At 37.3% G+C, this 25037-nt stretch overlaps 1 protein-coding gene and 2 long non-coding RNA genes across 3 annotated transcripts; 1 reads left to right on the top strand and 2 right to left on the bottom strand.

The window, feature by feature from the left end:
- Window positions 1-226: 226 nt before the first annotated feature.
- LOC130987118 (uncharacterized) lies at window positions 227-3097 on the bottom strand. The gene is made up of 3 exons (XR_009089573.1): window positions 2669-3097; window positions 1186-1261; window positions 227-621 (listed from the first exon to the last, which is right to left on the bottom strand). It is a non-coding gene; the product is annotated as an uncharacterized LOC130987118 (long non-coding RNA).
- A 2632-nt stretch (window positions 3098-5729) lies between these two features.
- Window positions 5730-8571, bottom strand: LOC130987117 (uncharacterized). The gene is made up of 3 exons (XR_009089572.1): window positions 8193-8571; window positions 6692-6767; window positions 5730-6127 (listed from the first exon to the last, which is right to left on the bottom strand). It is a non-coding gene; the product is annotated as an uncharacterized LOC130987117 (long non-coding RNA).
- A 14399-nt stretch (window positions 8572-22970) lies between these two features.
- On the top strand, window positions 22971-25037 carry LOC130987114 (probable carotenoid cleavage dioxygenase 4, chloroplastic). The gene is made up of 2 exons (XM_057910735.1): window positions 22971-24359; window positions 24460-25037. Exons 1-2 carry the CDS (start codon window positions 22993-22995, stop codon window positions 24809-24811), a joined length of 1719 nt encoding a protein of 572 aa, XP_057766718.1. The 5' UTR covers window positions 22971-22992; the 3' UTR covers window positions 24812-25037.

Below are 25037 nucleotides of genomic sequence, written 5' to 3'. Positions count from 1 at the left end.
TTAATTTGATTAGTGATTCACTCATCAATCATCACTAATCCAAGATTATTACTAAGAATTCAAGATTCTTAGTAAGAATCTTATAATTATAACTTAAGAATGTTAATTTGATTAGTGATTCACTCATCAATCATCACTAATCCAAGATTATTGCTAAGAATTCAAGATTCTTAGTAAGAATCTTATAATTATAACTTAATAATGTTAATTTGATTAGTGATTGTCACACCCCAATTCTTGAAGGAATAAACTATAATCGAGGTGCGACTAAAATCATAGAAATAAACAAGGAAAGAACCTTGTGGGATTCAAATAATAGGATAAAAAGTCGGGGAACGCCCTTTGAGTGAAGAAAGACAAAAATCAAGTGATATTAATCAATCAACAACATTCTAAGCCTTAGGATCACAAGTTCGGTTTCATGCTTCCGATAACCAACGTTAATAACATAGAGCTAGAAGTTGAGAGTTTAAGCTCGATATGAAACATAATTCAGAATTTAACATAAAAGTCTTAAGTTGGAGAAATAAAAGACAAATAAGAGCTAGTGCAACAGCGGAAGACAAAATACGGAGTTGAACCCTAGCCTCAGCTCTGCCCCGTCAGCACCGACCAATCAACCTGAAAACATTTGAAAGAAATTTTGGGCTAAGTACTAATGTACTTAGTGGGCTAGCATTTTTATAAATATTTCATAATCATAAGAGCAGTTTATCCAATTATACTTTACATGACTTAGAAGGTTTTAAAACAAAAATAACTTCTAAGCATGTTAAAACATTTTATTATATTGCGCGCAATTGTCACACTCCCTTTCCGTTACTCGCTGTGATCCCGGACCTTTTAGCCACCGACGGATCCATTACTCCTGCTTTACTTGGACTGAGGGCGTAACCCAGCCAAGCTCCCATTTGGGACCCAATGCTCCGGAACACATCCCGTCGAGCACCCTTATAACGCCTCATACATGATTAGTGCCCGATGGAGATCAACCCACCGAGTCAGCTAATAGGTGTACACAATTCTCAAACAACGTGTTAGGTCATAAGAGAACCTCGATCGATTAACTTATGCGAGCCTTAAACAGAGCAGAGTGCACAAAAATATTTATTGGATAAACAGTTTTCATTTCATTGAAATATTTAAGCTCAATAGCTAAATCATACATTTGGAAAATAAGCCCACCTGATTAGGCAATGCCTGTCGTTTATTCTTAACTCTGAATTGATATAGCAGCGCTAGTCCTCACGGTCTACAAAACCTACAAGAAATCTATAATCTTAATAGGTCTCCTGAATTAAATCTTAAGTCATGGTGAAGTGCTTAATATTCTATGATTCACTTAGCCGGGTTTTCAAAATTTAATGCATAAATAATTGAAAATATTTCTCTTGAGTTAAGAACACCAACAATATTCTTACTCATCTTTCTTTAATATTTCTATTATTGCAAAATATAATGCAAATCATGTTATACTTAACATATAATAAGTAATTTACTTAAAATATGCACATAATAATAATATGATATTATTATGAAAATTTTCCTTTAAATAAATTAATCAAACTAATACTAGTTCAATTAATTAAAAATAAGAAAGCCCAATTTCATAAAACAATAATAGGGCCCATCTTTTAAATGATTGAATTAAAGCCCAGCACAATTATTAAAACCAAGGGCCCAACTGATAATAAAATTTCGCAGCCCAAAACTAAAAAAAATCGGCCCAACACTAATTAAACCCCGGCCCAACACCCAAGCCCACTCCCCATCCAAGCCCAACCTTCACCCTAGCCCACTGACTCCACCCTCTTATCTCCCTCAGCCGCACAACACTCACACACACATAGCCTCTCTCGTCTCTCTCTTTTCTCTCCATTCACGCCAAACCCCCTCCCCTTCTCTCCCCCAACTCTCTTCCGGCAGACGACGGAAACCACCGCTGAATACGCCGCCGCCCTTGACTCTCCTCTCCCTCGACTGCTCCTCTCCCTCGACTGCTCCTTCATGCCCGGCAACGAGCGCCGGCCGGAACTTCTCCCTCGTCTCCTGTCACTTCCGCCGCCGCAGCTACACCACCTGTTCCTACCCGACACCACCATCACCTTCTCCTTCTTCAGCCGACAGCGTGGCCGCCCTCGCCGCCCCGAGACAGAGAGCAGCGGTTGGTCGGACCGCCTGCCACCATCCCAGAGCCGGCTGCCATCCCAGCCTCTCTCCGCCACCGCGGCTCGGCCACCAACGAAGGACCACCCACCTCATCTCCCTCTGTACCCCCTGTTCTCTCTCCTCCTTGGCAACGACGGAACGCCGCTGCCTGTCTCCCTCTCTCTCTCACCGTCCTCGGCCCGACAGCAGCGTCTCCACGCCGCCGTCTCTGCCAGCCATCTTCCCCGACTCGACTCAGACGCACCGGCATCAACCGGCTCAACAAAAATAAAAGCTTTAAACCAAGTTTCCCTTTTTCTACTTATGTTTTCGTGAATGCAATGTTCTTGAAAGATTTCAATGTTTTGTTTAAAAAAAAACATAAACTTTATGATTTGCGATCTAAATATACAAATATGTATGCATATATCTGATGAGATGATGGACATGTGTTTGTGTTTTTCTGTTCGGCTAAGGATTGATGAATTTTGCATGAATTGAATGAGTTGGAAATATAAACCTTTCACTGATTTGTTGTTGATACACAGATGGATGTTTGCTTTGGTTTGGGGAGATTTCTGGTGAAATGAGTTTGGGGAGATTTCTGGTGAAATGATTTTGGAGAGCCGATGAAAGAAATTTGGTGGAGTAGTGAGTGAAGGAAAATTTGACTGATTTGTTAGGTGTAGTGGAATCTGGTGTAGTGGAATTTGACTGCATAAAAACAAAAATAAATGGAAACAAAAGAAAGTGGACAAATAAAATAAAAGAAAGTGGAAGCAAATGAAAGTGGACAAAAATTTGATAAGATATCAAAGATATGATTTTATTGTGCAGATATAATTGATTGTCTGCACATGTATGTAAAAAAAAATATATCATGATATTGGGTGGTTATTAGTAACATAGATAAAATATCGGGACTGTAATAAATATTTCAGGGTTTGCTAAATAAATATCTCGTAAAAAAAAAAAATACTTGAATGCTAAATTAAATAAATATACAATGCATATAAATTCAATAATTAAATTTACAAATGTTTTTGTAACTCATTTTTGTTGGAATTAAAATAAATTCATTTTCTTTTATCCGGCGTGAATCATCTTAAATCTAAGTTTAAATTAAATTCTAAACTTAATATAAATGGGCGGGGTGTTACATTCCTACCTCCTTATAAAAATTTCGTCCTCGAAATTGCATATCTGGGTCATCTAGTTTGGATACTAGACTTTCATTCCACTTAACTCTTGTGAGGCACTAAATCACACACGTACTTAATTCCCTAACAGTGCGACATTGTTTAGCAAACTAGAAAATTTTCCTCAAAAACTGGTACGTCATTATGTCGTGAAAACTTGTCTCGTCCTCTCCTGAAGATTGAAGAGGGATCTTTCTCTTGTTTATAAGTATTGTAGCGCTGACTTGAGTAAGTCAACCAATTCGAGGATTGTATCAAATTCTATCATAAGAATAACATGTAAGTATGTCTAAATGTTTCGGCGCCTATATCGAACTCTGAGTTCGCGGTGACGTCCTTAGTAGCAGTCTTTCATCGTTAGTTGTACTAACTTCTAACGTTGTTACGGACGATTATAGCGTAATTTTAATTTCTTACAAGCAACAAATGAAATGGAAGAATATGATACTCCAATATTAAGCAATGCTATAAATGGGAAGTCGAAAACATTAATAGTACCTGCCAGGTTTCCGTGATCTCCTGCTGCTTGGTGTTGGTTAAGGGCATAGGCCCTAGCGTATCGTGGTTGGTTCTGATTTCCTCTAGGACCTTGGTTTTGTCGTTGTTGGTTTCCAGGATTTTGTTGTTGGGGTGCTCCTCCTCCCTTCTTTGGGCATGTTGAGACATAATGCCCGGCCTCTCCGCAGTTATAGCAGACGTTCATTCCTTTCAGACATTCTCCCGGATGGAGTTTTTGACATTTTGGGCAAGGAGTTTGAACTATTGCTTGGGGTTGTGGGTTCTGATGTTGATTCTGATTTTGATTTGCCGTCCATGGTTTCTTCCCATTTCCAATGTTTCCACCAGTCCCTTCATTCCATTTTCTCTTTCCCTTACTACCATCTTGAGATGGTACAAATCCAAACTGTTCGGGGGATTTTCCTTTCTCCCTTGGCAACAATGACTCAATAGTGAGGGCTCTGCTCAATGTCTGCGCGTAGGTGAGACCGCCTTGACTTGCTAGGGAAATCGCTATCTCGTGACGCAGTCCGTTTCTGAACTTCTCTGCGCGTTTCTCATCGCTGTCCACCAACGTCGGAGCATATCTTGATAGCTGATTGAAGGCTCTATCATACTCGGTCACAGTTCCCGTTTTCTGTCTCAAATTCCAAAACTCGTTCTGTTTCTTTTGTCGGTAACATCCTGGTATATACTTCTCATACAATTCAGCCTTGAATTCTTCCCATGTGAAATTCTCCCACTGTTCGTCAGTCATAGTCCGCCTCACTGACTCCCACCAAAAGTCAGCTTCGTCCACCAACTGATAAGTTGCGCATGCCACTTTATCCTCATCGTCACAACGGATGTAGTTGAAGATCCGTTCTATTGCCCTAACCCATTTCTCGGCATCCGCAGGTTCGCCCAATCCATCAAACGTTGGAGGTTTTTCCTTGCGAAACTTTTCCTCGGCTGTGCGATTTGGTGCTACTTGTGGAATAGGCTCTTCGGGTACAAATCCCCTACCGCGTCCGCGACCACGACCGCGCCCTCTACCACGTCCTCTTGGTGCACCTTCCATTCTGATTGACGGACGAGAATCAGCAGACGAAGAGACTTATTCAGCATACATACATACATACATATATAGCTATACACTAGATATATCGCTTCTATAGTGTAACCATGTGAAAGACTAGTTCTACGTGGAAACTAATCTAAACTTAAGTGGAATAACTTAAGTGAACCTTAATCTCATGACATTTCTTCTACGTTGTAACATATCTATGTTAAACGTTGCTATCTTATCATTCCTTACTTAAATCGATCAAGCGGAGCTTTCACGACTAACATTTCTAAGGCATCATTGGGTAGTTCTCAAACTATTTGTAAGAGGACTCATCATTCAAATCGTATAGGCAGTGTACCTAAAACGATAACATAAAACTTTTCATTTATTCATTCATTTGTTTCTTTTGAAACCTTAAAACATTTGGACAGTAAATGTCCCTTTCATGAAAATTTTCTTAAGTCGGAAAGATTAATGGAAACTAACTCGACCATAAATTCATTGATTCGTTAAGGGCTCGATAGTCCCAAACACGACATACATACATACATACATACATACATTGGTTATATGAGTCAAAGGCTCAAAATAACAATATGAAAGCGATAAGCAATTCATATAACATCATACATTGAAAGCGCGCACTTCTTAAAAACTTTGAAAGCATTTATAATCATTGAAATTTTTTAAGTCGTACCTTTTGTTGCGGCAGTGTGACGGCGAGCTGAGGGTCAACAAATTTTCTTAGAAGCCTAGAGGTACTATTCTAGACTCGATATTAAAAACTTACGGTTATCAGAGACATGAAAGGAAACTCATGCTCTGATACCATTCTGTCACACCCCAATTCTTGAAGGAATAAACTATAATCGAGGTGCGACTAAAATCATAGAAATAAACAAGGAAAGAACCTTGTGGGATTCAAATAATAGGATAAAAAGTCGGGGAACGCCCTTTGAGTGAAGAAAGACAAAAATCAAGTGATATTAATCAATCAACAACATTCTAAGCCTTAGGATCACAAGTTCGGTTTCATGCTTCCGATAACCAACGTTAATAACATAGAGCTAGAAGTTGAGAGTTTAAGCTCGATATGAAACATAATTCAGAATTTAACATAAAAGTCTTAAGTTGGAGAAATAAAAGACAAATAAGAGCTAGTGCAACAGCGGAAGACAAAATACGGAGTTGAACCCTAGCCTCAGCTCTGCCCCGTCAGCACCGACCAATCAACCTGAAAACATTTGAAAGAAATTTTGGGCTAAGTACTAATGTACTTAGTGGGCTAGCATTTTTATAAATATTTCATAATCATAAGAGCAGTTTATCCAATTATACTTTACATGACTTAGAAGGTTTTAAAACAAAAATAACTTCTAAGCATGTTAAAACATTTTATTATATTGCGCGCAATTGTCACACTCCCTTTCCGTTACTCGCTGTGATCCCGGACCTTTTAGCCACCGACGGATCCATTACTCCTGCTTTACTTGGACTGAGGGCGTAACCCAGCCAAGCTCCCATTTGGGACCCAATGCTCCGGAACACATCCCGTCGAGCACCCTTATAACGCCTCATACATGATTAGTGCCCGATGGAGATCAACCCACCGAGTCAGCTAATAGGTGTACACAATTCTCAAACAACGTGTTAGGTCATAAGAGAACCTCGATCGATTAACTTATGCGAGCCTTAAACAGAGCAGAGTGCACAAAAATATTTATTGGATAAACAGTTTTCATTTCATTGAAATATTTAAGCTCAATAGCTAAATCATACATTTGGAAAATAAGCCCACCTGATTAGGCAATGCCTGTCGTTTATTCTTAACTCTGAATTGATATAGCAGCGCTAGTCCTCACGGTCTACAAAACCTACAAGAAATCTATAATCTTAATAGGTCTCCTGAATTAAATCTTAAGTCATGGTGAAGTGCTTAATATTCTATGATTCACTTAGCCGGGTTTTCAAAATTTAATGCATAAATAATTGAAAATATTTCTCTTGAGTTAAGAACACCAACAATATTCTTACTCATCTTTCTTTAATATTTCTATTATTGCAAAATATAATGCAAATCATGTTATACTTAACATATAATAAGTAATTTACTTAAAATATGCACATAATAATAATATGATATTATTATGAAAATTTTCCTTTAAATAAATTAATCAAACTAATACTAGTTCAATTAATTAAAAATAAGAAAGCCCAATTTCATAAAACAATAATAGGGCCCATCTTTTAAATGATTGAATTAAAGCCCAGCACAATTATTAAAACCAAGGGCCCAACTGATAATAAAATTTCGCAGCCCAAAACTAAAAAAAATCGGCCCAACACTAATTAAACCCCGGCCCAACACCCAAGCCCACTCCCCATCCAAGCCCAACCTTCACCCTAGCCCACTGACTCCACCCTCTTATCTCCCTCAGCCGCACAACACTCACACACACATAGCCTCTCTCGTCTCTCTCTTTTCTCTCCATTCACGCCAAACCCCCTCCCCTTCTCTCCCCCAACTCTCTTCCGGCAGACGACGGAAACCACCGCTGAATACGCCGCCGCCCTTGACTCTCCTCTCCCTCAACTGCTCCTCTCCCTCGACTGCTCCTCTCCCTCGACTGCTCCTTCATGCCCGGCAACGAGCGCCGGCCGGAACTTCTCCCTCGTCTCCTGTCACTTCCGCCGCCGCAGCTACACCACCTGTTCCTACCCGACACCACCATCACCTTCTCCTTCTTCAGCCGACAGCGTGGCCGCCCTCGCCGCCCCGAGACAGAGAGCAGCGGTTGGTCGGACCGCCTGCCACCATCCCAGAGCCGGCTGCCATCCCAGCCTCTCTCCGCCACCGCGGCTCGGCCACCAACGAAGGACCACCCACCTCATCTCCCTCTGTACCCCCTGTTCTCTCTCCTCCTTGGCAACGACGGAACGCCGCTGCCTGTCTCCCTCTCTCTCTCACCGTCCTCGGCCCGACAGCAGCGTCTCCACGCCGCCGTCTCTGCCAGCCATCTTCCCCGACTCGACTCAGACGCACCGGCATCAACCGGCTCAACAAAAATAAAAGCTTTAAACCAAGTTTCCCTTTTTCTACTTATGTTTTCGTGAATGCAATGTTCTTGAAAGATTTCAATGTTTTGTTTAAAAAAAAAACATAAACTTTATGATTTGCGATCTAAATATACAAATATGTATGCATATATCTGATGAGATGATGGACATGTGTTTGTGTTTTTCTGTTCGGCTAAGGATTGATGAATTTTGCATGAATTGAATGAGTTGGAAATATAAACCTTTCACTGATTTGTTGTTGATACACAGATGGATGTTTGCTTTGGTTTGGGGAGATTTCTGGTGAAATGAGTTTGGGGAGATTTCTGGTGAAATGATTTTGGAGAGCCGATGAAAGAAATTTGGTGGAGTAGTGAGTGAAGGAAAATTTGACTGATTTGTTAGGTGTAGTGGAATCTGGTGTAGTGGAATTTGACTGCATAAAAACAAAAATAAATGGAAACAAAAGAAAGTGGACAAATAAAATAAAAGAAAGTGGAAGCAAATGAAAGTGGACAAAAATTTGATAAGATATCAAAGATATGATTTTATTGTGCAGATATAATTGATTGTCTGCACATGTATGTAAAAAAAAATATATCATGATATTGGGTGGTTATTAGTAACATAGATAAAATATCGGGACTGTAATAAATATTTCAGGGTTTGCTAAATAAATATCTCGTAAAAAAAAAAAATACTTGAATGCTAAATTAAATAAATATACAATGCATATAAATTCAATAATTAAATTTACAAATGTTTTTGTAACTCATTTTTGTTGGAATTAAAATAAATTCATTTTCTTTTATCCGGCGTGAATCATCTTAAATCTAAGTTTAAATTAAATTCTAAACTTAATATAAATGGGCGGGGTGTTACAGTGATTCACTCATCAATCATCACTAATCCAAGATTATTACTAGGAATTCAAGATTCTTAGTAAGAATCTTATAATTATAACTTAATAATGTTAATTTGATTAGTGATTCACTCATCAATCATCACTAATCCAAGATTATTGCTAAGAATTCAAGATTCATAGTAAGAATCTTATAATTATAACTTAATAATGTTAATTTGATTAGTGATTCACTCATCAATCATCACTAATCCAAGATTATTACTAAGAATTCAAGATTCTTAGTAAGAATCTTATAATTATAACTTAAGAATGTTAATTTGATTAGTGATTCACTCATCAATCATCACTAATCCAAGATTATTACTAAGAATTCAAGATTCTTAGTAAGAATCTTATAATTATAACTTAAGAATGTTAATTTGATTAGTGATTCACTCATCAATCATCACTAATCCAAGATTATTACTAAGAATTCAAGATTCTTAGTAAGAATCTTATAATTATAACTTAATAATGTTAATTTGATTAGTGATTCACTCATCAATCATCACTAATCCAAGATTATTGCTAAGAATTCAAGATTCTTAGTAAGAATCTTATAATTATAACTTAATAATGTTAATTTGATTAGTGATTCACTCATCAATCATCACTAATCCAAGATTATTACTAGGAATTCAAGATTCTTAGTAAGAATCTTATAATTATAACTTAATAATGTTAATTTGATTAGTGATTCACTCATCAATCATCACTAATCCAAGATTATTGCTAAGAATTCAAGATTCATAGTAAGAATCTTATAATTATAACTTAATAATGTTAATTTGATTAGTGATTCACTCATCAATCATCACTAATCCAAGATTATTACTAAGAATTCAAGATTCTTAGTAAGAATCTTATAATTATAACTTAAGAATGTTAATTTGATTAGTGATTCACTCATCAATCATCACTAATCCAAGATTATTACTAAGAATTCAAGATTCTTAGTAAGAATCTTATAATTATAACTTAAGAATGTTAATTTGATTAGTGATTCACTCATCAATCATCACTAATCCAAGATTATTACTAAGAATTCAAGATTCTTAGTAAGAATCTTATAATTATAACTTAAGAATGTTAATTTGATTAGTGATTCACTCATCAATCATCACTAATCCAAGATTATTACTAAGAATTCAAGATTCTTAGTAAGAATCTTATAATTATAACTTAAGAATGTTAATTTGATTAGTGATTCACTCATCAATCATCACTAATCCAAGATTATTGCTAAGAATTCAAGATTCTTAGTAAGAATCTTATAATTATAACTTAAGAATGTTAATTTGATTAGTGATTCACTCATCAATCATCACTAATCCAAGATTATTACTAAGAATTCAAGATTCTTAGTATGAATCTTATAATTATAACTTAAGAATGTTAATTTGATTAGTGATTCACTCATCAATCATCATTAATCCAAGATTATTGCTAAGAATTCAAGATTCTTAGTAAGAATCTTATAATTATAACTTAATAATGTTAATTTGATTAGTGATTCACTCATCAATCATCACTAATCCAAGATTATTACTAAGAATTCAAGATTCTTAGTAAGAATCTTATAATTATAACTTAAGAATGTTAATTTGATTAGTGATTCACTCATCAATCATCACTAATCCAAGATTATTACTAAGAATTCAAGATTCTTAGTAAGAATCTTATAATTATAACTTAAGAATGTTAATTTGATTAGTGATTCACTCATCAATCATCACTAATCCAAGATTATTACTAAGAATTCAAGATTCTTAGTAAGAATCTTATAATTATAACTTAAGAATGTTAATTTGATTAGTGATTCACTCATCAATCATCACTACTATAATATTATTGCTAAGAATTCAAGATTCTTAGTAAGAATCTTATAATTATAACTTATTAATAATGTTAATTTGATTAGTGATTCACTCATCAATCATCACTAATCCAAGATTATTACTAAGAATTCAAGATTCTTAGTAAGAATCTTATAATTATAACTTAAGAATGTTAATTTGATTAGTGATTCACTCATCAATCATCACTACTCTAATATTATTGCTAAGAATTCAAGATTCTTAGTAAGAATCTTATAATTATAACTTAATAATGTTAATTTGATTAGTGATTCACTCATCAATCATCACTAATCCAAGATTATTACTAAGAATTCAAGATTCTTAGTAAGAATCTTATAATTATAACTTAAGAATGTTAATTTGATTAGTGATTCACTCATCAATCATCACTAATCCAAGATTATTACTAAGAATTCAAGATTCTTAGTAAGAATCTTATAATTATAACTTAAGAATGTTAATTTGATTAGTGATTCACTCATCAATCATCACTAATCCAAGATTATTACTAAGAATTTAAGATTCTTAGTAAGAATCTTATAATTATAACTTAAGAATGTTAATTTGATTAGTGATTCACTCATCAATCATCACTAATCCAAGATTATTACTAAGAATTCAAGATTCTTAGTAAGAATCTTATAATTATAACTTAAGAATGTTAATTTGATTAGTGATTCACTCATCAATCATCACTAATCCAAGATTATTACTAAGAATTCAAGATTCTTAGTATGAATCTTATAATTAACTTAAGAATGTTAATTTGATTAGTGATTCACTCATCAATCATCACTAATCCAAGATTATTACTAAGAATTCAAGATTCTTAGTAAGAATCTTATAATTATAACTTAAGAATGTTAATTTGATTAGTGATTCACTGATCAATCATCACTAATCCAAGATTATTACTAAGAATTCAAGATTCTTAGTAAGAATCTTATAATTATAACTTAAGAATGTTAATTTGATTAGTGATTCACTCATCAATCATCACTACTCTAATATTATTAATAAGAATTCAAGATTCTTAGTAAGAATTTTATAATTATAACTTAAGAATGTTAATTTGATTAGTGATTCACTCATCAATCATCACTACTCTAATATTATTGCTAAGCATTCAAAATTGTTAGTGAGAAACTTATAATTATAACTTAATAATGTTAATTTGATTAGTGATTCACTCATCAATCAACACTAAGGTTATGAATGGTGTATAAACTAGATTGATAAAAAAAAAAATTCGAAAATTAATAATAAATTAATAAATAAATATTTTTCCGATATAAAAATAAGAACGGAAACGAGCCCAATCCGTAATTAACAATATTTTTTGTATATCATCTCGACATATTCTAAGGTTATGAATATATATGATATTGTATATTGAAGTAGACTTCAAATGAATTAATAGATACTATATATATCAATAATACGAGTGTTCTGTACTGGTGACCATTCGAAAAGAACTTCAAGGTTAAGCGTGCTTGACTTAGAGCACAACTAAGATGGGTGACCGACTGGGAAGTTCGTCTAAATTATGCAATACTGTATAAATACCGAAATAAATTGTGGATATACAATAAAAAAAAATTAAAAAATATTACCGAGGGCAAATGCCGTCGGTAATTACCGACGGCATTTTGCCCTCGGTAATACCTTGAACAACTCCGGCGTGTGCGCCACCACCGTCCGGTGGAAATTACCGACGGTGATCTCGCCGCTGCTAATTACCGACGGCATTTGCCGTCGGTAACTTTCCGGCAAGTCTCCGCCGTTCAACGGCGGTATTTAACGGCGGAAATGCCGGCGGCTTTGCCGCCGTTAATTGCCGGCGGCGGTCGATCGCCGTCGGTAATGGCGTTATCGACGAGCCGGTTAGCGACGGCGAGTTGCCGCCGGTAACGCCGCCGGTAGCCTTTATCACCGGCGGCCGTGTCTTATTACCGACGGCAAAATGCCGTCGGTAATCGTGCGTTTTTTTGTAGTGTAATGACCGATTGTAAAGGTTATAAGTAAAGATAGCCTTATCCCATCATTTTTTTCATTTTTTTTTCTTTTTTTCTTTATATTTTAATTCTTTTTTAAACATCGTCAAATTTAATTCATAAAAAAAATATTCAATATGCATCTAATGTATGCATCTAATGTAGTAACAATAAATTTATAACGAATAAGTTATAATAAGAATTAAAATTTAAAATATTTTATTTTATATTCCTTCATTAAAAAATTACAACTTTTTTATTTATGTTTGTGTATTGAAATATTTATATATTTATTATTATTAAAATCAGATTTATATTAAAAGAGAAAAAGAAAAAATCTAAAGAACCCAAAGATGCACAAGGGAGCAAACAAAGGGCCGGGCCTCATTAAAACGCGTAATACTCTATAAAAATATTGCTTAATGCTAATTTTCATTATCGAATTCAAATTTATTTAATAACTATAATTATCATTACACGTTATACAAAGTTAAAAATTTATATTTTCAAATTCAAGATTTTATTGAGTAACTGATGTGGATTATTTTATTTTATTTTTAAAATATATTTTGTATTTGTTTATATTTTTGTTTTGTTTAGTATTTATTTAAATATATCATTTCATTTCAATGTTTCGATGTTCGTCGTGCATCGCACGAATGCCCGTACTAGTATATACTCTCTCCATTCCGCGAAGCTTGAGCAATTTTTTTTAGTGTTAATATATCAAAGTACCCACTTTCTTATAACAAAAATAAATTTTACCCACTCAAAATAAAACTTAAAATTTTACCCACTTTTGCGTGAAAAGACTAAAATACCCCTCCTTAAATACTTGCAATTTTCCAAAAAAAATCCTCACTTCTACTCTTTCTCTCACTCTCTGCTCTCGTCTCTCTCGCTCTACTCTTTCTCTCACTCTCTCACTCTATTCTCTCTCTCTCTCTCTGGGCTGATAGCCGCCGCCATCCCTCGTCGGCGTTAATGGTAGAATTATCTGCCGCAACGAGCTGGCGCCAGCGTGGTCTCCGTCCTGCATTCCTCCGAGAACCTCTTCCCCACGGCGGTAAAGGTCAAATTGGTCGGCCGTTGCATCGACACCACCATGCTCGTCGCCTGTAGGGACTCCCGATTCGCCTCACCCGATCCGGCTGCCAGAGCCGCCGCGGTCGCCAATTGGTAGGCGGAGGATCTCACCGTGGTACAGATCGATCTCTTCCAGCAAGTCGACGGTAGCAGATCGATCTCCTCCAGATCTGACGAATCTCTCTCTCTCTCTTCTACTCAATCCGGCCGGCGACAATTCAAGCTTTTGCTTGAATTGATGGATTGGTGTTTAATAATTGCTTAGTAATAAATTGATTTGGGGAAATCGTGCCCTAATTTGAGATGAACTTGGGGCTTTTTCAAATTTTTCTTATTTTGGGGATTTTCGATGTTTACAAGCAATGTATTTCGTTTCAAGAAAGGAAATGTAATAAATTTTCTGCATAAGCTTTGCTTTGATTGAATATTAAGTATATTGGATCACAGATTGAAGAAATTGATGAAAATCGCGCAATTTTGTACAAATGTTCTTGAATTCACAACCAAGTTTATGAATTCACAACTGAATTATCGGCGTTGGTTGTGAATTCACAATTGAAATAGTGTTGATTAGTGTTGATTGTGAATTCAAGTTTAATTGGTTGTGAATTCACAACTTGAAAAAATGTTGATTGTGAATTCAAGTTTTTATCGGTTGTGAATTCACAACTTGAAATAGTGTGGGTTGTGAATTCACAACTAACACTATTTATAGTTGTGAATTCAAACTTTAAAACTTGAATTCACAACCAATACTTGTTATTCAGTTGTAAATTCGAGTTTTAAAGCTTGAATTCACAACCAAAATTTATTTTGGTTGTGAATTCACTGGTTGTGAATTCGTGGGTATTTGTAAAAATTTTATATGTAAGGGTAAAATGGTAACTGTAGGTATTTTTTAAAGTTTTTATATTAGTGGGTAAAATTTATTTTTACTATATAAAAGTGGCTATTTTCAAAATCCACTCTTTTTTTTATCACGAATTTTAAGGAGTTAGTATTTTATGTGTTAAGTTTGGTAGGTGAAAATGTGAAAATGTGAATAAAGAAAAAAAAAATTGCAATATAAAAAAGATTATGTTCAAATTTCACGGAACAATCCAAAAATAAATATTGCTCAAACTTTGTGGGACGGGGGAGGAGTAATTAGGAGTAGGGGTGTCGATCGGTTCGGGTTCGGTTACCCGTACCCGAATTTTCGGTTACCCGTACCCGAATTTTCGGTTACCCGAACCCGAAATTGTCAAATTTCAATAACCGTTCCCGAACCGTTTTAAGAGTTCGGTTACCCAATACCCGCTTCGGTTAACCAATTGGGTTATTTGGGTATCCGAAATACCCATTTAAAAAATAAAATTCAAAATATGATATAGCAAGGATGTCATTGAAATTCAAAACAAATCCAAAATCAATAACATCAATTATTTCATAACTAATTCCCTGCAGATATAGCAAGTATTTCATTGAAACAAATCCATGAACAATTCTACAAAAAGAGTACTGCTACATCACAACAAATTCAAAGCAAATCAAACGAATTGAATCTAATGCCACCCGGCCCACCCCTATCACTCTACATCACAAGATTCACAACAAATTCAACAATTATTTCATTGAAATTCAGAGGTTAATTTCTAAATCATCACTCATCAGAGGTTAATTTCTAAATCATAAGCAATTTCTAAATTTGCAAGATATAGCAAGAGGTTAATCAATAGAGCTCAAACCATACCTGCGGACTACCGGTTGCCGGAGCTCGGTGGCGCGTCGGAGCGGCCTGGACAGGAGGCTGGAGCGGCTTGGTCGCGCTTAGGGCAGTCGCGCTTAGGGCAGGTCGCGCTGACGGAGGGCGGCGGACGGAGGGCGGTGGATGGCGTCGGACGTCGGAGAGGGTGAAGGAGGCGGACGGGATTCAGGGAGTTGGGAGGAGGTGCGAGAATTAGGGTTCTTCCGTTTAGGATTCTGAACTGATTTTCTAATCTAAATTTCTAATTTTAATTTACAAATATATTATATATGATATATATATATATATATATATATATATATATATATATATATTAAATAATTAATAAAATAATTTTCGGTTATTCGGTTAACCCGATCGGTTTTTCGGGTTAACCGATAACCGAAATTTCCAAAAAAACAATAATCGAAATCGACCCAATACCCGAAATTTTCGGTTATTGAATACCCAAATTTGGAAATTTCGATTCGGATAATTGGATACCCAAAACCCGATAACCATTTAGACAACCCTAATTAGGAGGTAGTATTATGCATAGTTGAATCCCTTGGTCAGTCAAAACTTATACTCCTTCGACAGTCTGGTCAACGAATCCAACGAACGGAGCCGCCCTGTAATTATGCAGGTTATTGTCTTTTATGATTATTGATTTTATGCGGACTAAATGTGAGATATTTTTCGTAGATCAGAGAATTTTTCTTACATCTAATCTTCGACAGTGATATTTCTAATATTTGACCTTTTTTTCACAATTGTACTCCAATAATGTATGTTAAATTACAAAGGTTATCCTTATTTTACGAATTAACTGTAGTTTATGACCTGATTTTATGCAGACTATGATTTTTTTTTTTTGTAAAAATGGCCCAAATAAAATAAAATAAACAAGAAAGTCTTTTGTGAAAAGGGCTTGAATTTTGGAGTCATTTGTAAAAGGAGTAAGTATTTCGAATTTGCAATTTTAACATAACTTTTGAAGTGTGACATATTTTACGGATGACTTAAAAGTTCAAGCTATTTTTTTTTTTAAAGCTTGGGCCATATTTACAAATTACTCCAAACTTTGTGCCATAAACTACAATTAACCCTTATTTTAGCAATTCTTGGATGACCAACAAATCGAAGCAATCATCAAGACTAGTTTAACCAGATGAAATCCTCTATCCCACAATATATTATGTCCCACTGCAATTTACTCTTAATTTTGCTATTTTATAGTAATTTTTTATTATAAAAAATTAAAAATAGTCATATATAATGAGATTTAATTAATATTATAAGCTTTGACACACATATTAATAAATAAATAATACTCAAATTAATCTTAATTAATGTGATGAGGACTAGAATACTCATCAGCGCTGTGCTTAGCAATACAAGTGTATTTTACCTAATTATTATTGTTATTGTTATTATTATTAAGTTAACTAACCAGCGCAAGATTAACTAAAGACTTGGGATAATAAAAAAAATACGATGGGCCTGCGCAGCCAAAGGAACCCGAAGCCCCTGTTGGAATATAAAAATAAACTTGATTTTTTGAGTGAAGATATTTTAAAAGAAAAATATAGAGAATTCTAGAAAAAGTAAGTGAAGATATTTGTATTAGAAATATCTAGAATCAAGATATTTTAGAAGAAAAATATAGAGAATTCTAGAAAAAGTAAGTGAAGATATTTGTATTAGAAATATCTAGAATCAAGATATTTTAAGTAGAAAAATCTAGATAGAAAAAATCAAGAGAATTCTAGAATTCTCAATTGACTACTATATATATGTGTGGAGGTTGTATCAATTGTTTAGAATGAAGTGAATTGAAGAAAAATTGTGTTAGTAAACAACAATCCTCCCACTCAAATTCCAAAGCACACACACGTCCACAACCAATTTCTCCAAATTTCCTCCTATCAATTAAATAAATTCTCCATTATATATTCTTATATTCCAACAAAGTGGTATCCGAGCCATAAAATCCTACCTGTGGAATGGCCAACCTACAATCATTTCAAGTCCCCATGCTCAACAAGAGCAACTTCGACAATTGGAGCATCAAGATGAAGGCGCTATTGGGAGCCCACGACGTTTGGGAGATCGTGGAGAACGGCTACGAGGAGCCGCGGGACGAGGCCGCACTATCCCAACAACAAAAGGATAGATTGCGAGACGCGAGAAAGAGAGACAAGAAGGCTCTCTGTCTCATTTATCAAGCGCTAGGGGACGATGATTTCGAGAAAATCTCGAATGCAAGTACCGCCAAAGAAGCGTGGGAGAAGCTCCAGAACGCGTGCAAAGGAGCGGAGCAAGTAAAAAAGGTACGACTTCAAACTTTAAGAGGAGAGTTTGAGTCTTTGCATATGAAAGAGTCCGAGTCAATTTCGGATTATTTTTCAAGAGTCTTGGTGGTGTCTAATCAAATGAAAAGAAATGGTGAAAAATTGGAGGATGTTAGAATTATGGAGAAAATATTACGCTCACTAACTCCAAGATTTGAGCATATAGTAATCACAATTGAAGAAACTAAAAATTTGGAGGAGATGACGATTGATCTCTTGTTGGGGTCGCTGCAAGCATATGAGGAGAAGCAAAAGAAGAAGCAAGAAATTTCAGAGCAACTTTTAAAGTTGCACGTAAGCCCGAAAGAGAAAGAAGAAGGTCCGAGCAATGGCTATGGACAGTCCGGGAGAGGACATGGCCAAGGGAAAGATCGAGGCAGAGGCCGAGCACGTGGACGTGGTCGAGGACGAGGAGGCTTCGTCAACAGTGGTGAAAGAAATGAGTTTACAAGTGGTCGGGGGAGGAGCAACCCGCAGTCGAGGTACGATAAGTCTTCAATAAAGTGTTATAATTGCCATAAATTTGGGCACTATGCTTCCGAGTGCAGAAGTGAAAAAGTAAGGATTGAAGAAAGGGCCAATTATGCCGAGAACACGAGCGAAGCAAATGGTAGTGTGCTTCTGGCATATAAAGGAGAAGCTGGAAGAGATGACACGTGGTACCTCGACACTGGTGCAAGCAACCACATGTGCGGGAAGAGAAGCATGTTCGTGGAGCTCGATGAGTCGGTAAGCGGCAACGTCTCCTTTGGTGATGAATCTAAAATTCCAGTTAAAGGAAAAGGGAAAATTTTAATTCGCTTGAAGAATGGAAATCATGAATTTATTTCCAACGTTTATTACGTGCCCAATATGAAAAATAATATCTTGAGTTTGGGACAACTCTTAGAGAAAGGTTATGATATTCACATGAGAGATTATAACCTTTCAATAAGAGATGCCAAAAATAATCTTATTGCCAAGGTGCCAATGTCTAAAAATAGAATGTTCTTACTGAATATTCGAAATGACATGGCAAAATGCCTGAAAGCGTGTTACCAAGATAAGTCTTGGTTGTGGCATCTTCGGTTTGGGCACTTAAATTTTGGTGGTTTGGAGTTGCTATCAAAGAAAGAGATGGTGAGAGGCTTACCATCCATCAAACATCCCGATCAACTCTGCGAAGGTTGTCTACTCGGGAAGCAGTTCAGAAAGCCATTCCCAAAGAAGTCAAGCTCAAGAGCTCAAAAGCCACTGGAGTTGATTCATGCTGACGTGTGTGGGCCGATAAATTCAAGCTCCCTCGGTAAAAATAATTATTTTCTGCTATTCATTGATGATTTTTCTAGAAAAACGTGGGTATATTTCTTGAAGCAGAAGTCAGAAGTATTTGATGCATTCAAGAAATTTAAAGCTACCGTCGAGAAGGAGAGCGGACGACAAATCAAGGCCCTGAGGTCCGATCGAGGCGGAGAATTCACGTCAAGGGAGTTTCTAGAATTTTGCGAAGTAAATGGAATTCGGCGGCCCCTGACAGTTCCGAGATCCCCCCAACAGAACGGAGTGGCGGAAAGAAAAAACAGAACAATCATGAAGATGGCAAGGAGCATGCTAAAGACGAAGAATCTGCCTAAAGAGTTTTGGGCCGAAGCAGTGGCGTGCGCGGTGTACCTATCCAACCGATCGCCGACAAGGAGCGTGTGGGGAATGACTCCACAAGAAGCCTGGAGCAGGAGAAAGCCAGGAATTTCCCACCTAAAGGTATTTGGGAGCAAAGCCTACGTGCACGTACCAGATGAGAGAAGGAAGAAGCTCGACGATAAAAGTGAAGCATTCATCTTTATCGGGTACGACTCTAACTCTAAAGGCTATAAGTTATATAATCCAAATACCAAGAAAACAGTGATAAGTCGAGACGTGGAGTTCGACGAAGAAGGAGTCTGGGATTTCAGCTCCAGCGGTGACTTCACCTACATCCCACAGTTAGAAGAACAAAGAGCAGAAGAGCAAGTTGGAGAAGTACAACAAGAGCCAGTGACTCCACCAGCTTCACCAGTGCCAGTCACTGAAGACTCGCCACCATCTTTCTTAAATGAAAGAGTCACACCACGAGCAAGGAGTTTGGGCGAGATATATGAGGATACTGAAAGGTTAGAAGATCTTACCTTATTTTGCCTATTTGCTGATTGTGAGCCTGTTAGCTTTGAAGAAGCAGCAGATAGTGAAAATTGGCGAGTCGCGATGGATGAAGAGATCAAAGCCATAAAGAAAAATGATACATGGGAGCTCGTAACACTACCAAAAGGGCACAAGGCCATTGGAGTCAAGTGGGTGTATAAAGTTAAGAAGAATTCCAAGGGTGAAGTGGAAAGATATAAAGCGAGGCTTGTCGTGAAAGGATATAGTCAAAGAGCTGGAATCGATTATGATGAGGTATTTGCTCCTATCGCTCGCTTAGAAACTATTAGACTAATACTCTCTCTTGCAGCCCAAAATAGATGGAAGATTTATCAAATGGATGTCAAGTCAGCCTTCTTGAATGGGTATATAGACAAAGAAGTCTATATCAAGCAGCCAATGGGCTACGAGGTGAAAGGGCAAGAAGATAAAGTCTTGAAGTTGAAGAAGGCCCTATACGGACTAAAGCAAGCATCAAGGGCATGGAATAGCAGGATCGATAAGTACTTGGAGGAGAATGGCTTCACCAAATGCCCTCACGAGCATGCCCTCTACGTTAAAGTCAATGGAGAGGATATATTAATTGTGTGCTTGTATGTAGATGATTTGATCTTCACAGGAAATAATCCAAAGATGATTGAGGAGTTCAAGAAGGCCATGTCAAAGGAGTTTGAGATGACAGATATTGGGCTGATGGCGTACTACCTCGGCGTGGAAGTCAAGCAACTCGAAGATGGGATCTTCATCACACAAGAAGGATACGCCAAGGAAATTCTCAAGAAGTTCAAGATGGAGGACTGCAAAGCAATCAACACGCCAGTGGAATGCGGGATAAAATTATCCAAGAATGATGGAGGAGAAAAGGTGGACCCGACATTGTTCAAGAGCTTGGTTGGAAGTTTACGGTACTTAACTTGCACAAGGCCGGACATTCTTTATGCGACAGGACTCGTGAGTCGCTATATGGAGAATCCAACCACTACGCATTTTAAGGCGGCGAAGAGAATACTACGATATCTCAAAGGTACGCTCGACTATGGCCTATTCTATTCAAATACTGATGATTATAAGCTTGTTGGCTATAGTGATAGCGATTGGGCTGGAGATAACGATGATCGAAAGAGCACAAGTGGCTTCGTGTTTTTCATGGGAGACACTGCCTTCACCTGGATGTCAAAGAAGCAACCTATAGTGACGTTGTCAACGTGTGAAGCTGAATATGTGGCTGCCACATCCAGTGTTTGCCATGCAGTTTGGCTACGAAGTTTACTGGAAGAGCTTGGATGGCCACAAAAGGAGCCAACAACGATTTGCGTGGATAATAAGTCAGCAATCGCGCTCTCAAAGAATCCGGTGTTTCATAATCGAAGTAAGCATATTGACACCCGCTTCCACTACATCAGAGAATGCATCGCAAAGAAGGAAGTTCAAGTGGAATACGTGAAATCACAAGATCAAGTTGCAGACATCTTCACAAAGCCACTCAAGCATGAAGATTTTATCAAGCTGAGAAGTTTGCTCGGAATGACAAATCAAGTTTAAGGGGGAGTGTTGGAATATAAAAATAAACTTGATTTTTTGAGTGAAGATATTTTAAAAGAAAAATATAGAGAATTCTAGAAAAAGTAAGTGAAGATATTTGTATTAGAAATATCTAGAATCAAGATATTTTAGAAGAAAAATATAGAGAATTCTAGAAAAAGTAAGTGAAGATATTTGTATTAGAAATATCTAGAATCAAGATATTTTAAGTAGAAAAATCTAGATAGAAAAAATCAAGAGAATTCTAGAATTCTCAATTGACTACTATATATATGTGTGGAGGTTGTATCAATTGTTTAGAATGAAGTGAATTGAAGAAAAATTGTGTTAGTAAACAACAATCCTCCCACTCAAATTCCAAAGCACACACACGTCCACAACCAATTTCTCCAAATTTCCTCCTATCAATTAAATAAATTCTCCATTATATATACTTATATTCCAACAGCCCCCTCACAGTCACAAGATAACGAAGCTCCTGCGCAGCCAAGGTGCTTTCCCACGCAGCCAAGGTACTTTCCCTCGCAGCCGCGCAGCCAAGGTGCTCTCCCGCGCAGTCGACGTATGATAATTCAGTTCCGAGATTAAGACTAGTGTAGTGGGTTTTGGGCCTAACTGACTAAATGGGTGGGCCTTTAGAATTAGGGTTTACTTGTAAACTATAAATAGCACATCTATTGGAAAACTCAGGGGGATTCTATTCATTCTAGCACTACACTTGTAAAATGTAACTCTTTCAAAGTATAGTAAAAACGATGAAGAACCTCCCGTGGATGTAGGTCTTAATAACCGAACCAAGTAAATTCGTGTCTCGTTTATTACTTTCTAGTTAGGTGTTGATTTCAATCTTTATCATAATGATAATTTAGAAATCAATTTATTTTGAATAATTAATGAAAGAGTTCAATAGATAGGGCCAAATTTAGTTCAAAGCCAAAAGGTACGACCTATAAAATGAAAAGAATTGAAATTAAAAGAGTAAAACGATTTGTAAAATGAATTGGAAGGAGTAATTGTTAATTTAGATATATTATATATAGTTATTAAGTTTTAACTAATCTTACATAGTTAACTAGGGTGTAAATATGCTCAAGTGACAAAGTTGAGGCACACCAAAAACTCTGTGACATATATATAAAGTTCTAAACCAAATTACGAGATATATATTAATTAGGTCATATACTATACATATTTTTGAAAGGGCATATTATACATATATTTTAATATTGTAGAGATATAATAAATATATGTATATATAGTACATAGTCAACTAATTTATTGTTAATGTCATATATGTAGTTGGTCAAAAGTCCAAAAGTATAGACGAATTAATCATACATAGAATTCAAATCCAATATAAAATAGTTTGAGTCTATATAAAGCTTACACTTCCAATTTACTCAATGCATCGACCTTAAATATGGAAACCCTATATTCCTCTTTCCTCCCAAAACAAAACACTTCATCATTTAGAATCCACCACCAAAATAGCAACCCTAAACCTAAGATCAAAGCAAACTCTTCTCTTACAACTTTTCATCCCACAAAAGCAAATCCACCCTCCAAAAAATTAATCCTACAAAAGAGAAGAAACCAATCCTTTGTTGCAACCATCCTCAACAAGCTAGACGACTTGATATGCAACTTCCTAGACTTACCCCTCCGCCCCTCCATCGATCCAAAACACGTCCTCGCCGGCGGCCTAGCTCCGGTGGACGAGCTCTCCCCCACCGCATGCACGGTGGTCGAGGGATCCCTGCCGCCCTGCCTCGACGGCGCCTACATCCGCAACGGCCCAAACCCTCAGTTCATCCCAAACGGACCCTACCATTTCCTCGACGGCGACGGCATGCTCCACCTCATCAAAATCTCTCAAGGCAAAGTCACCTTCTGCTGCCGCTACGTCAGCACACACAAACACGCAGCGGAGCGTGACGCCGGCTACCCTTTCGTTCCCAGCGTCTTCTCCTCTTTCAACGGCGCCGTCGCCTCCGCAGCACGCGCCGCGCTCCTGGCGGCACGTGTGCTTACGGGCCAGTTTGATCCGATCAATCACGGCTTCGGCGCCGCCAACACGAGTTTAGCCCTAATTTCCGGCCGCCTCTACGCCCTCTGCGAGTCCGATCTTCCCTACGCCGTCGATATAACGGCGGATGGAGATATAAAAACCCTAGGCCGCCATGATTTTGGAGCTACAGACCCGATTACGACGATGACGGCCCACCCGAAGATCGATAGGATCACCGGAGAAGCATTCGCGTTCGCGTACAACATTGAGGCGCCGTTTCTGTCGTTTTTCCGAATCGATTCCGGTGGAGTAAAGCAAAAAAATGTGCCGATTTTCTCGATGAATGGCTTCTCGTGTGCTCATGATTTCGCCGTGACGGCGAATTACGCAGTTTTCTTTGACATCCAGATCACGGTGAACCCGTGGTGGATTCTGAGGGGGAGGTCGCCGGCGGGAGCCGACGCCGAGAGGGTTCCGCGGGTGGGTATTATTCCGAGATACGCGGTAGATGAGAGGGATATGCGGTGGGTTGAGGCGCCGGGGTTGAATGTGTTGCACTGTGCTAATGCTTGGGAGGAAGAGGGCGGCGCCGCCATAACTCTGGTGGCGTCGAATGCTGCGGCGGTGGAGAATCTGCTGGAGAGAGTTGATTTAGCGGAGTTGACGTTGGAGAAGATCACGGTGAATGTGGAGGCGGCGACGGTGGAGAGGCGGCCGCTGTCGAAGAAACCTCTTGATTTCGCAGTCATCAATCCGGCTTATGCTGCTAAGGAAAACAGGTAAAGTGTTGTTTTTGTAAGTTGAGTAATTGACACGCTTTATAAATATAGATTAAATTATACAATGAATAATCAGTAATTTGAAATTTGTAATGTTCAGGTATGTATATGCAGTAGTAATAGGCATGCAGGCGGGGGTTGGGGTGGTGAAGCTAGACCTAAGCATGGAGGATGGCGGGGATTGCACGGTGGCCAGCCGCCTATACGGGCCGGGATGCTACGGCGGCGAACCGTTTTTCGTGGCGAGGGAGCCGAACAATCCGACGGCGGCGGAGGATGACGGTTATTTGGTGGCGTACGTGCATGACGAGAATGCTAAAGAATCAAGGTTTGTTGTAATGGATGCCAAGTCGTCTACACTAGAGATTGTGGCGGCGGTGAAGCTGCCACAACGGGTTCCCGGTGGCTTCCATGGCCTCTTCGTCTCGGAATCTCACCTCCATAAAATGTGAAATACATAAAGTAGTCTTGGCTTTCAGATACCTCTTCATTTTTCATTAGTTTTTTTTTTCACATTTGTTCAATTTTAAATTCTTGTATTCTAGTTTAATTTTGTAACTAGTATTGATTATTGTCAATTAGGATAGCATTTAATTATTTTTAATTGATTTTTAAGGTTAATTATTCTGTAATTAGGAAATATAATTTTTTTCAGATTCAATTTCTGCTATTAAATTA

The sequence above is a fragment of the Salvia miltiorrhiza genome, chromosome 5 (assembly GCF_028751815.1).
Source record: "Salvia miltiorrhiza cultivar Shanhuang (shh) chromosome 5, IMPLAD_Smil_shh, whole genome shotgun sequence".
NCBI classification, from domain to species: Eukaryota; Viridiplantae; Streptophyta; class Magnoliopsida; order Lamiales; family Lamiaceae; genus Salvia; species Salvia miltiorrhiza.
The sequence above is the reverse complement of the archived record's forward strand: the minus strand, read 5'-3'. Positions and strand labels throughout refer to the sequence as shown.

What these genes read in the sequence shown, in the direction of transcription:
- LOC130987114 (XM_057910735.1), top strand. Translation starts at nt 22,993, where the DNA reads ATGGAAACCCTATATTCCTCTTTCCTCCCAAAACAAAACACTTCATCA. An exon ending in TATGCTGCTAAGGAAAACAG is followed by an intron (nt 24,360 to 24,459) that starts GTAAAGTGTTGT and finishes TGTAATGTTCAG; the next exon opens with GTATGTATATGCAGTAGTAA.